The 16,132-nt window shown below is 51.5% G+C and overlaps 1 protein-coding gene across 2 annotated transcripts in view; it reads left to right on the forward strand.

Annotated features, from left to right (window-relative positions):
* The window catches only part of NEGR1 (neuronal growth regulator 1), a 165,373-nt gene that overhangs the window by 120,229 nt on the left and 29,012 nt on the right, over window positions 1-16,132 (forward strand). Inside the window, exon 6 of one of the 2 annotated variants that reach the window (XM_039703662.1) lies at window positions 4,821-4,972. The exons of the other annotated variant lie outside the window; for it this stretch is intronic. Within the exon in view, the coding sequence (XP_039559596.1) occupies window positions 4,821-4,972 (152 nt within the window). The remainder of the gene's footprint in view (window positions 1-4,820; window positions 4,973-16,132) is intronic. 2 annotated transcript variants of the gene reach the window in all.

Here is a 16,132-nt window from a genome sequence, read left to right on the forward strand (position 1 = left end):
TTTTCAGCTCTGGGCTTTGCAGGAGCTCGTTTCTCTTGGGCTCACACGCTGCTGCAGAAGCAGGTGGATATTGTCCCTTGTAGCTGGGAAGCTTTGGGAATTTCCCACCTTCCAAGTGCTGGGCTTGTCAGCTCGAGCATCCCATTAAACCTGGGAGCTGGCAGGAGAATATTAATGACCCTTTTTCACAGAAAGCCATCTGTCAGCTCCTTCCTCAGCTGCTCCCCTCCTGCAGCACGAGCTGCTGTCCTCCCTCTTTGCTGAGCCATGGCATCCCACCATATCCTGAAGCTTCTCTTCAACTGATCTTTCCTGTAAGGACCAGGAATGTTTCTGCTGTGCTGTGAGGTCCATCTGCATCCCATTTCACGGCTGCTCGTGGCTGTGTTGAGTTGTGCCCATCCTGGGGCCATTGCAGCACAAACACCCTTTCTGTGGGAAGATTTCAGAGCAGGTTTTGGCACTCCAGGTTCAATTAGCAGCTCCCAGCACGCTGATCACCCTTCTGTTTGTAGCTCTGCCCAAACTCCTCCCTGCTGAGCACGTCCAGTGCCATGGCAGCAGCAGGAGAGGCAAAGCAGAGCATTTCAGGACACCCAAGCTGGGCTCCTGCTCCTGCTCCTGCTCCTGCTCCTGCTCTGGTGGGAGTTTCAGCTCAGCAGGAAAAGCTCTGTCCTGCTGGGTCTTGCTGCTCAAACACTGGGTTAAATCCACTGCTCCATCCTTGCAGGAGCTGGGCTCTGTTGAGCCTTGGGGGTCCCTTCCAGCTCAGGGGGTCCTTGCTGGGGATCTCTGAGCCCCATCCCTTGCAGGAAAGGGGAAAACAACCAGGGGTGGGTTTTTTGCTGGTTTTGGATCCAATGTCTCCCCTCTGCCTGAGGATGAGGGGCAGCCAGCTCGGGGTGAGCATTGGTAGCACAGCACGGTGCAGAGCTGAGAAGGCTCAGCTCTCAGGGGAGCCCACGGGAGCATCTCCAGTACCCTGCAGACAATTTGCAGCTGTGCTCCACGGCTGAATTTGCTCCCTGGGAGTGCACACCCTGCTGGATTCTCAGCTAACACAATAGAGAGGATCCCATTTTTGTCAGATACTCTTGGGCTGGGACTCCTCTTTCTTAGGAATCTGGATGGATTGTTCAATAAATTAGCAGTGGGAGTGAGCCCTGCAATCATAACTGTGCGTGCAGTGTCTGAAACAAGGCTTTTGGGGGTGGAAATTGCATTGTTGTTACTGAGATTGATGTGAATCCAAACGTACCATTCCCAGACCCCAGGGATCACCTCATCATAAAATAACCATTAAAGCTAAACACAGAGGCAGTAACAGACTGCACTGAGTCAAAGTTATTGCTCTTTGAGGCAGGGAGGGCTGATTCTGCTAATCACTGACTTCCCAGGAGCTCTGTTCAGTAACTTCCCCCAGGTGCTGGTGCACAGGGTGGGGAGAGCTGGAGAAAATTTGGGGGAGAAGTTAATGAAAGCATCTCAAAATTGTCCTAGAAACATCACATGGTTGGGTTGGAAGGGATCCTAACGTTTATCCCACCCCAATCCCCTGTCATGGGCAGGGCACCTTCACTGTGCCAGGGTGCTCCAAGGCCTGGCCAGGGATCCAGGGGCACTTCCAGGGATGGGGTGTCAGAAATGGGCTATGGGCTTGGAAGATTGTTGGGGATCCCCTGTGGAGAGCCCAGTGGCTTCCCTGTGCCAGCTCTGAACCCAGTCTGCTCTCAGGCTGTGCTCTGGGCTCACAGAAATTAGAGCTCAGACATTAAACAGCCGCAGGGAAGAAGCCCAAAAGTCACCTGAATGAAATATTAAAGTATTAATTCCCTTTTCCTTCTCAAAGCAAACAAGACTTACATTTGGAATGACAAAGCTCATTATCATGGCTTCATCAATTATGGCACAGTGCAGGTGTTCTGGGATGGAGGCAGAGCAGGGCTGGGGCTGGCACTGGGGCACGGGGGATGCCTGGGAGCCATCCCAGTGAGGAGGGGCTCGCTCCTCCCTGGGGGAGTGGCACAGGGCAAAGGGGAAGGAGCGTGCAGGCGGGGGCTGCACACACCCAGAGTGCTGTTGTACACCCCCAGAATGCTGTTGTGCACACGCACAGTGCTGTTGTACACCCCCAGAACGCTGTTGTGCACACCCAGAACACTGTTGTACACCCCCAGAACGCTGTTGTGCACACAAGCAGAACACTGTTGTACACCCCATAACCCTGTTGTGCACACCTAGAATGCTGTTGTACACCCCATAACTCTGTTGTGCACACCCAGAACTCTGTTGTGCACACCCAGAATGCTGTTGTACACCCCCAGAACGCTGTTGTGCACACAAGCAGAACACTGTTGTACACCCCATAACCCTGTTGTGCACACCTAGAATGCTGTTGTACACCCCATAACTCTGTTGTGCACACCCAGTAACTCTGTTGTGCACACCCAGAATGCTATTGTACACCCCCATAACTCTGTTGTGCACACCTAGAATGCTGTTGTATACCCCATATCTCTGTTGTACACCACCAGAACTCTCTTGTGCACACCTAGAACGCTGTTGTACACCCAATAACTCTGTTGTGCACACCCAGTAACTCTGTTGTACACCCCCAGAACGCTGTTGTACACCCAATAACTCTGTTGTGCACACCTAGAATGCTGTTGTACACCCAATAGCTCTGTTGTGCACACCCCAGGATGCTGTTGCAGCCTGACAGTCACTGGGTGAGGCCCAGCAATAAATGGTTATATAATAAATGATTATATAATAAATGATTATATAATAAATATAAATGAGAGCTCAGTTCTGAGCCGTGCACCAAGCAGCGAATTCCCCAGGAAGAGTTTGTGCTCCTTCAGCTGCACAGGGACACCCCTGGGCAGCTCTGGCCAGCTCCTGCTCTGGGAATTGTGTGCTCATCCCTCTGCATCCCTGCCCAGCCCCATTTGCTGCAGGACCTCCAGCCCTGAGCCTCAGTGCCAGCCCCTTCCCAGCAGGGCTCCAGGGAGGGATGTGGGGGCAGTGACAGGGGAGGGCCCCGAGCTGGCACCCCTGGGGACAGCAGGTCACAGCAGGCAGGCACTCCCAGCTGTTTGGAGGCAGATGTCACCTGGGACAGGGCGTGGTGACGCCGGAGATCCCAGCACTCCGTATTTTCCGGGGAAAAAAGGAGGTGAACCTTACAGCTGAAATGGAGATGGTGGAGCTCAAACTCTGGGCCAGAAGTGTGGAGCTGGCTTGGAAGCAGCTGATACAAACCACAGCATCCCAGACTGGGCTGGAATGGGCCTTAAATCCCACCCAGTGCCACCCTGCCATGGCAGGGACACCTCCACTGTCCCAGGTGCTCCAGCCCAGTGTCCAGCCTGGCCTTGGGCACTGCCAGGGATCCAGGGGCTGCTCTGGGCACCTGTGCATGGGAGCAGCACGGCAGGGGGGTTGGGAGTGAGGAACTCTTATGGAATTTTCTGCAGGAGAGGCAGGAAGCAGAGGGACAGCCAGTGGTGGGTTTAGAGGAGAACATCCACGTGCAAAGGCTGAAAGGGCAAATTTCCACCTGGCACAGAAGTTTTCTCTTTCTGGACCAAAGGGGAATCTTCCAAGAGCAGTGTTCATCCCAAAGCAGGCGCTGCAATCCCATTTTTCTGTGTTTTCATGCCCATGGGGCGTGGCACATCCCCTCCCCGGCCCTGGGCTGGAAGAGCAGGGTCCTTCACAGCAACACAACCTGCCCAGAGAGGAGAAATCCCCGTGTGAGCAGCACCTGCAGGCTCTGATGGGAAGAGAGGCACTCCCATAGCAATGAGCAGTGTTCAGTCCACAACCTGCACAAGTGCAATTAATGACAGATTTGCCAAGGTTTTAGGACAGAACGGTGGAAGATGGCATTAATTCCCAGGATATATGATCATATCCTTCAATATAGCAGACAAAAATTGCATTCCTAATCCAAACCCCTGCTCCTTATGGGAAATAGAAGGAATTATGAGTAATAACTGTAGCGAGTTTTTAATAACACGGCTCCCCTTCTCGTCTCCTTGTTTGATCGGACGTGGTTTGCCTACGACAACATCATTAAAGTTGATTCTCCTGCTTTGTCCTGGTGCCCAGCAATGCTCCTGACATGGCTTTGGGAGCAGTATCCACACACCTGCATTTTTCCTCTGAATTTGGGGTGGGAAGCTCAAAGCTGGGCGAGAAGAGTCCTGATTTGGCTTTTTTCTGTGCCTCATTACCTGTTCCTGCCAGGCTGCTGCCTCAGCAGTGCTGCTGAAGCATTTTCTCCCTAATTGCGAGGCTCATTTGCAGCTGTAGAACCCCAGCAACAAAACCATGGTCACAATCCTGGCTCCGAATCCTCACCTGCCGCCAGCCAGAGCTGTGAAAGCACACCACAAACTCCAGAGGCTGAAAAGACCCTCTTGAAATGACAAAGACCCTCTTAGAAAGACTTACCAGGGTCCTTGCTGCCCCAGGGAGGGTATTTCAATTCCCAGTTGGCTTTGCCCAGTTTAAAACCCAAGCTCTGCATCCAGGGGTTTGTGTCCCCGCTCCTCCAGGCAGGAGGGGCTGTGGGTGTTTCATTTCTCTCAGCTGCAGGACAGGCAGGCAGCGCTGTTCCCCTCAGCACCCCCAGCCCCAGGGCTCCCCAGAGTGCCGGGAATTGTGCTCAGCACAGGCACTGGCAGCTTGCAAAGAGCTCACCGTGCTCCCGGGGCTGTCTGTGAAAGCAGGAAAGAACCTGTGAAAAAAAAAAATAAATAAAATCTTGGTTGTGGTATATGAGTTATAGACATTTTCTTTTTGCTTTCTAGACTGATCAATGGTCAACAAGGAATCACTATTAAAAATTATAGTACAAGATCCCTTCTTACTGTTACCAATGTGACAGAAGAGCACTTTGGCAACTATACTTGTGTCGCTGCCAACAAGCTAGGGACGACCAATGCCAGCCTGCCTCTCAACCGTAAGTAACGGGGACGTGTGGCCAGCGCTCAGGGTTGGTTCCTCCCAGCCCCGTGGGTCCCACAGCCCCAGAGGAGCAGCGTGCTCGTTCCCCTGGACGCCTGGAAATGCCCCTGTGCCCATCAGGGTCGGCGCTCTGCGCCTGGCGGTGCCTGTTCCGTGCTGGGGAAGGGTTTGGGTTCTGACTCTGGGTTCTGCGGCGTGCTCTGGGGATCAGGGGCTGTGCCTCTGCCAGAAATCCCAGCTAACCCCCCTTTGTGGTGGTGCAGAGGCACAATGTGCACAGCTCCTGCTCCCTGCGGGGCCACTGCCATCCAGCACGTTCCCAGGAGCAGCCTGGGATGTGCCAGAGCTCTGTCCCGCCAGGGCTGGCAGGGGCTGGTGCAGAGCAGGGCAGTCTCTTGCAGAAGGCAGTGAGCAGTGTGAGATGCTGGGTGCTCAGCGGGGAGGTGCCCAAAAGGGGCCCCAAGGTGCTGCTGGGGAGGAATTTTTAGCCGTGGCTCGGTGGCATTTCACTGCTGCTGGATGTTCAGCCATCTGCTGCTGGATCCAAAGGTGTTCCTGGTGCAGTTCTGGTGCTGCTCTCTTCTGATGGTGATAAAAGAGAGACAAAACTCCGGGGGTATCCTGCACGTAATGATATTCCTCACTGCGTGGAAATGCAGAGTTCAGTTGCTTAAATCCCACAATTATTGCCTGCCTTCCATGAAATTTCCTCCTGAACGTACTCCCCATATGACGAGTGTTGTCAGGAGGTTCTAAATTCCTGCAGGAGAGATGTAACAGGCAGAAAATAACAGGGAGCCTTTGCTGCCATTTATTTAATATTTGAGGGATCATTACCAAAGTGGGAACGATGTTACACTTATTTTAAACAGGAAATGCAAGTGAAAACAAAGGACTATTAAGCCAGAAGGAGCTGGAATTTGGTGTATTTGCAATTCAGAGCAGGTAGAAGGAAGGTCTGGCTTCATCTGAACAGAGCAGAGCTGAATCTGTCTCTGAGCTGCTGCCAGGATTTTTTCCATCTTAAATTGTGAGGTGCCTTGTAGCCACCCTTGAAAAGAACTTTGAGAGGCAGAGGTTGAAAATGTCATAGAAGTACCAAGTGCATTGGTACAAATCATAAAAATAGGTGTTCTCCATCATGAAAGAAAGGGGAGGTGGGAAGCAGAATGGTCTGAGAGAAAATTCTGGAAATCTGGGTCTGCTGCTGGCCTTGGGAGGGAAATGGGGGGGATGTTGGCTCAGGGGTTTGACTCAAAGAGCAAGATGAAATGTCTTATTTTATACTGTGATTGTTTTAATCCAGCTCTCCAACCAAGGAGAGCTGTCCTCAAGGTGGTGATCTGGATTTTGGGTGGGAATGAGGATCGTTTGGTGAAGTTTTTCCTTTGCGTATAATTTACATTAATATTATCTAGGAGCATTAGCCCTTTAAAAAAACAACAAAAAATATGTAACAATAATTCTCAGGGTAGCAACTCGTTAAGTGTGGACTCCTTAATCCTTGAGTGAGAATTCTCTCCTGTGAAACTCTTGCATTTCATTTTGTTGGCGTAGAAGCATTAGCCCTTTAAAAAAATGAAAAAAAAAAAATATAACAATAATTCTCAGGGTAGCAACTCGTTAAGTGTGGACTCCTTAATCCTTGAGCGAGAATTCTCTCCTGTGAAACTCTTGCATTTCGTTTTGTTGGCAGTGAGAGCGGGCCATATGTGCTGGTTCAGGTATGTGCGAGGGAGCTGGAGCCGTGCCCGCCTGCAGCGCTCAGGAACCAAGTGTGGGCTTCAGAGGAGTTCCGCTTGGTACTGAGGAGTGCTGAAATGGCACTGCTGCCTCACCTCAGGGCGTGCTGCAGCCTGGGCTGCACTGGGGTCACACAGGCTGGGGGTGCGGTGACCCCGCAACGGCGGCGACCCGGGAGCCCCGTCCCATGGGAACCCCTGGGGTGTGCAGGAGGGGGATCCCAAATCCCCTTGTCCCATGACCTGGGGGAGCTTGGGATCCCTCATCCCATGGGAAATCCCAGGGGTGTACAGGAGAGAGATCCCAAATCCCTCAGTGTGACCTGTGCTGTGACCTGGGGGAGCTTGGGATCCCTCATCCCATGGGAACCCCTGGGGTGTGCAGGAGGGGGATCCCAAATCCCCTTGTCCCATGACCTGGGGGAGCTTGGGATCCTCCATCCCATGGGAAGCCCCTGGGGTGTGCAGAGACACAGGAGGGGGATCCCAAATCCCCCTGTCCCATGACCTTGGGGAGCTTGGGATCCCTCATCCCATGGGAACCCCTGGGGTGTGCAGAGACACACACCACAGCAATGGGATCCCAAATCCCCCAGTGTGACCCCGTGCTGTGGCCCCTGAGCACAGGGCCCCCTGCATGGCCACTGTGGGCTCCTGGCCAGCAGCCCTGGGGACTTGGTGCCCACTGGCTGCTCTCTGCTTTCAGGGCAGGCTTTTTAACAAAAACCTCGCAGCAGAGTTGGAAAACCTGTGGGTTTTTCTTAGCACGTCCCCATATTACAAACATAATGCACCTAATGTAGCTAATGTACATAATGTACCTAATGTACAAATGCCCATCCTGTGCATGCTGTACCCACGTGGCACAGCAGCTGTGCACAGCTGGGGACCTTGCTCGGGCACAGGACTGAGCCCAGTCTCCATTGCTGGGATCTGCATCCACACAGATGCAGGACAGAAGGAGAAGGGCTGTTCCCTTTACCACGGAGAGGGCTCTGGCTCTCTGTGATCCATCAGGGAGCCCCGAGCTGACAGAGAGCCACGAGGAGGGGCAGGGAGTGTCAGCACAAGGTCCAGGCTGGCCCTGGGAGAGTGGCTGGAGCCAAGGACACTCTCCGTGGAGCTGGACAGGCAGTGCCCCTGGCTGAGGAGAACCCTGTGGGCTGTGGCTGCTCACCAGGACAGGGGACAGTCCCACTGTGAGCTGGGGACACCCCCGAGGGCAGCCAGACCCCTTCTGCCCTGGGGACAGGCTGGCAGGTGGCTGCCTGGGGCTGTGAGCATCCCAGACCCCTGAGCACACGGAGTTTGTCCTGTCCCTGCCTGGAGACCCTGCCCAAGGTCCAGCCGTTAATAAAAATCCAGCAGCTGGAAAAGAGGAAGTCTGAGCCTGGTGGGGAACATGCAGAGAAGCAGTGGTTCCAAAAAATGGATAATCAATGGCAATTTGCTAATTATTCATGGCTGGGGCCTCGGGATCCTCCAGTTGTGTTGGTTCTTGTAACGAAGCGTTTGAAATGTGGGATCCCTGATAAGGGACACCTTTCTTTAGAAAACCTGGCAATCCACAGGAAGCATCCTTGTCCTTTCCTAACAGTGCCAGAGAAATTGCTTCTTACAAGCTGGTTCTGTGATCCAGAGGTGTTGCTGATGTCCAGGTTCACACAGAATCCTTGGATATACTGCCAGTAACCATGAAAAAATGAAAATAATTGTGAAAAGCTGCCCAAGAGGTCAGGAGTGACATTTGGAAGGAGAAGGAGCCTTGTGAGAGGGATGTGGTGGTATTTTCTGTGCTGATTTCATCTCACAAGGACTTCACTGAGCCAGCATCTGACTGTGCACTCCTGGTTAATGGCACCCATTTGGAATGGTGTCTCCAGCACTGCGGAGGCACCAGACCGTGCCCTCAATTTGCACATGTTGATTGCCTTGCGTGCTGGTTCCTACACGGAGATCCCTAATTAAACTCGTGTATTAATGTTCCCAGAGCCTGCGTGCTGAAGACGTAAATAACATCAGCGTTCCCCCCCAGATGTAAATGAGCTCGGTGTAAATCGCTCTCAGTGCTCCCCAGAGGCTCCGGCAGCCGTTGGGGTGAATCAGGGTCCCTGCCAAGGGGAAGGGTCCGGCTGTGACCCCTCTGCTGACCCACGGCCATTCCTGCAGGGCCTGCTGCCCTGCCAGTCTGGCAATCAGGGCCAGAGCTCGGGGGCTCCAGAGATCCCCTCAGCCATGAACTGAGGTCTCAGAGGGCTTTTCCAGGCTGAATTTGCTCTGCCAGTCCTGGCAATCAGGGCCAGAGCTCAGGGGGCTCCAGAGATCCCCTCAGCCATGGACTGAGGTCTCAGAGGGCTTTTCCAGGCTGAATGATCCTGAGAGAAGGGAGGGAGCTGGGGGCACAGCCCTGCTGCTGCTCCCTGCTCCTGGCAGGCGTTGGACTCGCTGCCTGGGACCCAGGGAGAGCTCCAACTGTGGGCATCTCACAGCCCTGCTTCTGCCTCCCTCTGGCACCTTTCTTTGGGTTTTCCCCAGGCTGGGGAAGCAGGGAGAGGAGCAGGGTCTGCCAGGAAGGAGGAGAGCTGGGCTGTGGGCACAGGGAAGGGCAGGGCACTGGGGTGGCTCTCCTGCTGCAGCAGGGCTGGGCTCCTCTGCCAGCCCTGACCCCGCACCTCCCGTGGCATCTGTGCCCCGGATCCCGGGCTGGTTGTGGGCAGGCTCATCAGGAGTTTACCCACACTTCATTAATTAATGTTCTGGCATGCTCTGTTCACAGAGTTCATCCTTAAACTCAGCAGTTCCATTTTATTGACTGAGAAATCACATCTCAGTGCCTTTGGGTCTGTGTCAGGTTCTGCTCAGTTTTAGCTCCACAGCTTTGCCTGGCCCACCAAATCTGACATTTCTGGAGAGAAATACACTCTCCAGGGAAATTCCCTTTGTGTCCACAGTTTCTGCTGTTGTCCAATTACCTAAGAAAGATTTTGCTATTTTATCTCTCAAATACCGGCCTGGAAAGCAAATCAAATTTCAATTTGCATAGTTCTGTCTCAGCCAGGCGGGCTGGTCTACATCAGAAAATATAATAGAAAAAGTGTCTGTAGGTATATATATATTTATAAGCTTAAATGAAAACTCCTGTTCTCATTAGGAGCCTGCTGAAAGCCTGCTGCAGTCAGTCAGTCAGAGGACAGTTATTGATTTGGTAAGGTTTGGATCCAGCCCAAGGTCTCCAGGAGCCATCACTGTGCAGAGAACTGGTGCCCTGCAGCTCATTTTCCCTTCATCCCTCCCAGTCCTGCCCCTGGGTGCAGGGCATGGATGGAGTGCTCCTGTTCCCAAAGGAAAACAGCTCAGAGAGCTCCCAGCCAGCCCCAAGATTCCCCGATCTGTGGCATAAATATCCTTTCTGTATTCTTTAGTGTAGTGTTGTTTAGTATTCTTTAATATAATATAGATCATAAAATAATAAGTTAGCCTTCTGAGAACATGGAGTCAGATTCATCATTCCTTCTTTCATCAGAGCACCCCGCAAATACAATAGTGATTCTGGGATTCCCAGCCAGGGCAAACCTTCCTGCCCTCCGGGAGTCAGATTTATCGTTCCTTCTTTCATCAGAGCACCCTGAAAATGCAATAGTGATTCTGGGATTCCCAGCCAGGGCAAACCTTCCTGCCCTCCCCTCTCCCCTGGGACAGCAGCTCAGCTGAGCCAGAGCCCCCCTCCCCTGGCAGGGCTGGGGGAGCCTTTCCAGAGCACATTGCTGGGAACTCTGCACCTTGGATTCATATACTCCAGAGAATTAGATAAATGGCCAAATCCCCCATTTGTGTAAGTCATAATAATTCTGTTAAATGTTGGGTTTGAGCTCCTTCCATATGGATGCCAACGGCTGCTCCAGGTAACAATTACCGAGAGTTATGAAGGAATTTTCTCCAAATCCATTTTCCAGCTTGAGCTTTATTGTGAATTATATGACAATAAGTGACTGAGATGGGATGAGGCAGAAATAACCCATTTGAGCAAGGCCAGGAACACAAGTTTCTCCTTGACGTGTGGCAGAAATTTAAAGGCCTGAGAGTGGATCAGGGAAAAATGAAAGAGAAATCAAAGAGAAGCCCCGGGGTCTTTGCTGTGGGTTCCTGCTGAAGTTGCCCCGATGCTCTGGTTTGTTCCATTTGTGTTTATATGCACAAATTTTGCAGTTACCCACAGCTCACAGGGTTCAGACTCCTCTTCTTGCCCGCCTGGTTAAATCAGAGGGGCTCAGGCGTGGCCATATCTTCATCTCAAGTATCAGTTAATTATCATAAAATCCTGGAATATCCTGGGTGGAGAGGGACCCCCAGTGAGCACTGACCCAGCTCCTGGCCCTGCAGACACCCCACAGTCCCCCCTGTTCTCCAAACAATGATTAGAACATCCCATGGAATTTAATTCCCTGCCTGTGCCCCCTCAGGGTGAGAAGCACTCATGGGCAGAGCTCTCTGTGCCTCGAGTTTCTTCTCAAAGCCTCAAAGTAAATTGGAAAAAATGAAAATCCAGAGAATACCTTGTGTAACAAATGGGATGAAGACAAGAATTACTGTAAATAGCACTATAAATAATGACATAGATTTATTTCACAGCTCAGTCTGGAACACAGACTTCAGCTTGGCCTCAAAACTTGGGGAGGAGGGAGGGAGGAGGCTCAGAAAGGGGAGATGGAAACAGAGGAGGAAACAGTCCCCAGGTGAGGGGCTAAAGACAATTACTGTCTCTCCTGGGCAGGAAAAGTGGGTTACTGGAATATTGGTGAAGGTGCATTAGGAAGTTTTCTCATAACACAGGCCCAGGAGAGAGTCACTTACACTGATCAGCGGCCAATTCTGAGCCCAGTGCAGAGCACTCCTTCATTACAAGGTTATTAAGTGCAGAACTTATTTTCATATCGAGTTGTTGAGCAAAGCTCAGGGGGCTTCACAAAGGAATTAGATATTGATCAAGGATATCCCGAGTTTTCAGAGAGATCAGAAAATAGATTTTAAACCCAAGACTTTAGTATTTTAAGCAAATAATCTAACAGGTTGGAAAATGCCAAAACTGAAATAATTTCCCAGACAAATTCTGGGTTAATTGACAAAAGCATTTGCTTAAACCCAAACATTTACCTGTAAAGTTTGTGTCAAGTGTTTGTAATTTAGGGATTACCAGAAAATATGGAGAGATGGTGATTCCAGAGCTTCACTGCATCTTCCTGGGAGCTGCTGTGAGTTCCTGGGTGTCTGGGCACTCGGCGAGCTGAAGGAAAAGAGGAAGGGGAAAAAAATAAATCCTTTCTTTTCTTTTTCTTTTTTTTTTTTTTTCTGGCTGAAAGAAAGCTAAAAATAACTTCAGAGGTTTAAAAACAGGAGGTTTTCAGTGAGCCCACACTAGAAGCACTAATTAACCTCTGTGCTGAACCACAGAGGAAACAAAATGCTGAGGTGCGTCAACGAGCCTCGGAAATCAAGAGCTCAATTACTGCCACCCTTAATTCCTCCTCCAGGTTTATGTGCGCTGATTTGGACTGGATTTACAATAATAAATTGAGCATAAAAGCTTTCTCTTCTCAGGGCTCTTCCAAGCCTCTGGCATCAGAGGCTTTGATTTGTGATATCAGAACTATTCACAGAAAAGTGCCTGTAATGAATTTTTCAGAAACTTCCTTTTTTCCCCCACATATCTAAAGTTACAAAGCTGATTTCCTGACTTTTAAATGTCCTGCCACAGTGCACCTAGAGAAATAACCAGAATTTTACTGTGGGAGAAGGCACTGTTTCTGTAGAGACAATTTCTTATAAATTCCCTGATATTCAGATTTTTAAGCTTGGCAATATTTGGATTTACTAACTTTATTCAAAAATAAAACACAAGCATGAGAGCTGGATCATTTAAATTCTGTTAATTTATTCAGTTAAAATTATATTCCAAGGGAAAGAAGATAAATTTTAAATTGCTGGGGATGTGAGGAAGGAAGGAGCAAATCTCATGGAGTGGCTGCACCCTATGACGATGTAGCAGCTTTAATTTAGGCAATAAATTGTCCATCTTTTGCCAGCCCTTTTTCCGGGGCTGGTGCTGAGCTGTCCAGGGTGCTGCAAGTACGTGAGGGAATGGGGAATGTGAGTCAGGATCAAACTGGCTTACCAGAATCAAAGGGGACATAAATGTAGTTTTTGTCTGCTTTGGTTTTTTTTGTTTGTTTGGGGTTTTTTAAATATAATTTTACAGCCAGAGGTAGTTCTGTGCATTTCCTCATCTTCTTCATCAAGGTAATTCAATTTATTCATCTTGAGCAATGAGTTAAAAAAATCGGCCCCTGCTAAAATCAGAGCAGAATGTCGTATGAAGGATGCCTGGTTCCAAACTGTGCTTTGGGAAGCCCTTTTGCAGAGCACGGCCCTGCTCTGAGGGTTCACATGCCTGGCTCCAGGGCAGGCTCTGCTCATCCCTGCTCTGTGTTCCAGGACACGGCTGTGCCAAAGGAGGCAGCTGTGCTTCCCTGGGCTCACCTGGCCTGCAGCAAAACCCACAATCTCTCCTCCCTGCCCTGCAGCACTACTGCGCTGGGAATTTCAGATTCATGCTTCAGTCCCGGGAAGGGACCACAGGGGCTCCTCTGGAGCCACCTCCCTGCTCCAGCAGGGACATCCCAGAGCACAGGATTGTGTCCCAATGGCTCTGGAATATCCCCAGAGAGGAGAGTCCAGAGCCTCTCTGCACAGTCTGCTCAGGGCTGGGCACTGCCCAGGGAGAAGCTCTGCCTCCTGTGCCAGGGCAACTGCTGGTCACAGACCTGCCCGTGGCTCTGGGGCCACTGCTGGGCCTGCTCTGACCTCTGCACTCAGGAAAAGACACAGGGACACATGGGTACAGACAGGGACACACAGGAACCCACACAGGGCAACTGCTGGGCTCAGCCCTGCCCGTGGCTCTGGGGCCACTGCTGGGCCTGCTCTGACCTCTGCACACAGGGACAGACACAGGGACACACAGGGACAGACATAGGGACACACAGGGACACACAGGGACACACGGGGACAGACAGGGACACACAGGAACCCACACAGGGCAACTGCTGGGCTGGGCACAGGGGCAGGATAATCTGCTCCTTCTTAAACTCTAACTCCATCTTAATTAATCTCCTTTCACAGAAATTGTAGTCATTTCATGAATCTCATCATGACATGGGCACATCTCCTGTGTAATTTATAGAGATTGTAATGATTCATTTGATAGGCATTGTCTGTGGATTTCGGCTCGTCAGGGATCAGCAGAGCTATAATTACACAGTAATTACTAAATAAGTTATTCACAAATTGCTGTGCCAGTGAAAGCAAATAGCAGAGCACTTGAAGAGTTTCCAGTTCTGGGCACGTGTTCGGCCCATGCAGGGAGTGTGGGACTGGGGCATGCTCTGAGGCACTGGGAATCCGTGGAGCATGAGAGACAGAGTGCTGGAATCCATGGAGCGTGAGGGACAGAGAGCTGGGAATCCATGGAATGTGAGGGACAGAGTGCTGGGAATCCATGGAGCAGGAGGGACAGAGAGCTGGGAATCCATGGAGCAGGAGGGAGAGATGCTGGAATCCATGGAGCAGGAGGGACAGAGAGCTGGGAATCCATGGAGCGTGAGGGAGGCTGCTGGGAATCCATGGAGCATGAGGGAGAGCTGCTGGGAATCCATGGATCATGAGGGACAGAGCGCTGGGAATCCATGGAGCATGAGGGACAGAGAGCTGGGAATCCATGGAGCATGAGGGAGAGATGCTGGAATCCATGCAGCGTGAGGGACAGAGAGCTGGGAATCCATGGAGCATGAGGGAGAGACACTGGGAATCCATGGAGCATGAGGGACAGAGTGCTGCTGCTCCCATGTCGCTCAGGCACATTCCTGTGCTTCCTCCTCCTGCTTTTCTGGGAAATGCAGTGATGGGCTCCCCCTGCCAGAGGGCAGGGCTGCGTGGCACAGTGGGCAGTGATGCTGCTCCCGTGTCGCTCAGGCACATTCCTGCCCTTCCTCCTCCTGGTTTTCTGGGAAATGCGGGGATGGGCTCCCCCTGCCAGAGGGCAGGGCTGCGTGGGACAGTGGGCAGTGATGCCCTGAGGAGCTGGAACAGAGGCTGGTGGAGTTTAGAGGAATAAAGAGGGTATTTATGGAGGCCTCCAAAGGTCCCACCCTGGCAGTACCAGAGCCACAGTCATGGCTCTGTCTGCATGGCTCCAAGGTGGGAGCAAAAGAGGGCTTGGCCATGAGATCTCACATTTTTATAAGTTTCAGTCCATTTGCATGCAGGAGCCAACTCTCCAATTAATAGCTTCAAATGATGAAGTTTCATCCTCCTTGCTCTCTTGCCCACCCTCCTCTTTTCACCTTGTTCGTGCTTTGGGCCTGAAGCTTGAGGAGATTGTCCTTGAGTCTCCAGCTAGAGCAGGATTGTTTTGTGAAAAGATCCCAGTAACACTGATATAAAGCTAAAAGCTGCACACCAAAACAGAACGGAAAAACAAACCCCAAGGTATCAGTGTCCCCCCTTTTGTCAGAATTGTTCCCTGGCAGGGTGGACAGGCTCTGGCACAGGTGCCCAGAGCAGCCCCTGGATCCCTGGCAGTGCCCAAGGCCAGGCTGGACACTGGGGCTGGAGCACCTGGCACAGTGGGAGGTGTCCCTGCCATGGCAGGGGTGGGATGGATGGGATTTGAGGTTCCTCCCAGCCCAGAGTGGGCTGTGTGAGCTGCTGGGTCACCTCTGCAGCTGGGCTCGGTGTTCCCAAGCCCTGCCCTGGGCAGTGACAGACGAGTGTCTCTGCCCCAGCTCTGCCCCTTCCCAGGTGTCCCCTGCCGCAGCACCTCCAGGGGGTGTTTTGCCGTGTTTGTCTCCAGAAATGCGCTGACAGTTGTGCAGATTTAAGGGGTGACCTCTGAGAGCAGGAATATCATTACTGGGAGTCAGAGCAGTGCTAATCATATGTTTCTGAGCAGGAAAATGCTAACAGATTTCCAGGTCTGCATTATTCATGAGCTTCCATTTATCCATATGAATGAAAGACCAAGCTCAAAGGACACAGCCAACTTTGTCACTTTCTCTTCATTCTGTTACGGTCTCAACAGCTGTAAAAATCATTAAAGCAGCAGTTTTCCCTGGAAAAATCTGAAATGGGGAATGAGGAACAGTGAGCAAATATTGTTTATCCTTTAGAACACTCCACCTTGATAACTAAACCAAAGCATTGTCTGTGATGTCCCTTTGGTGACGCACACGTATCCCAGTGTGTGAAATGCAGTGGGCTCCTCTCTTCCTGGCCTGCTCTGGTTCAGGGTTTCTCTGGGCTGTGCTTGGCAGGAGCCTCTCCAGGCACACCTCGGTGGGGTGCGAGTGCTGGGGGGCCTT

Source organism: Passer montanus, unplaced genomic scaffold (assembly GCF_014805655.1).
Source record: "Passer montanus isolate IOZ18808 unplaced genomic scaffold, ASM1480565v1 scaffold166, whole genome shotgun sequence".
In the NCBI taxonomy this organism is placed as follows: Eukaryota; Metazoa; Chordata; class Aves; order Passeriformes; family Passeridae; genus Passer; species Passer montanus.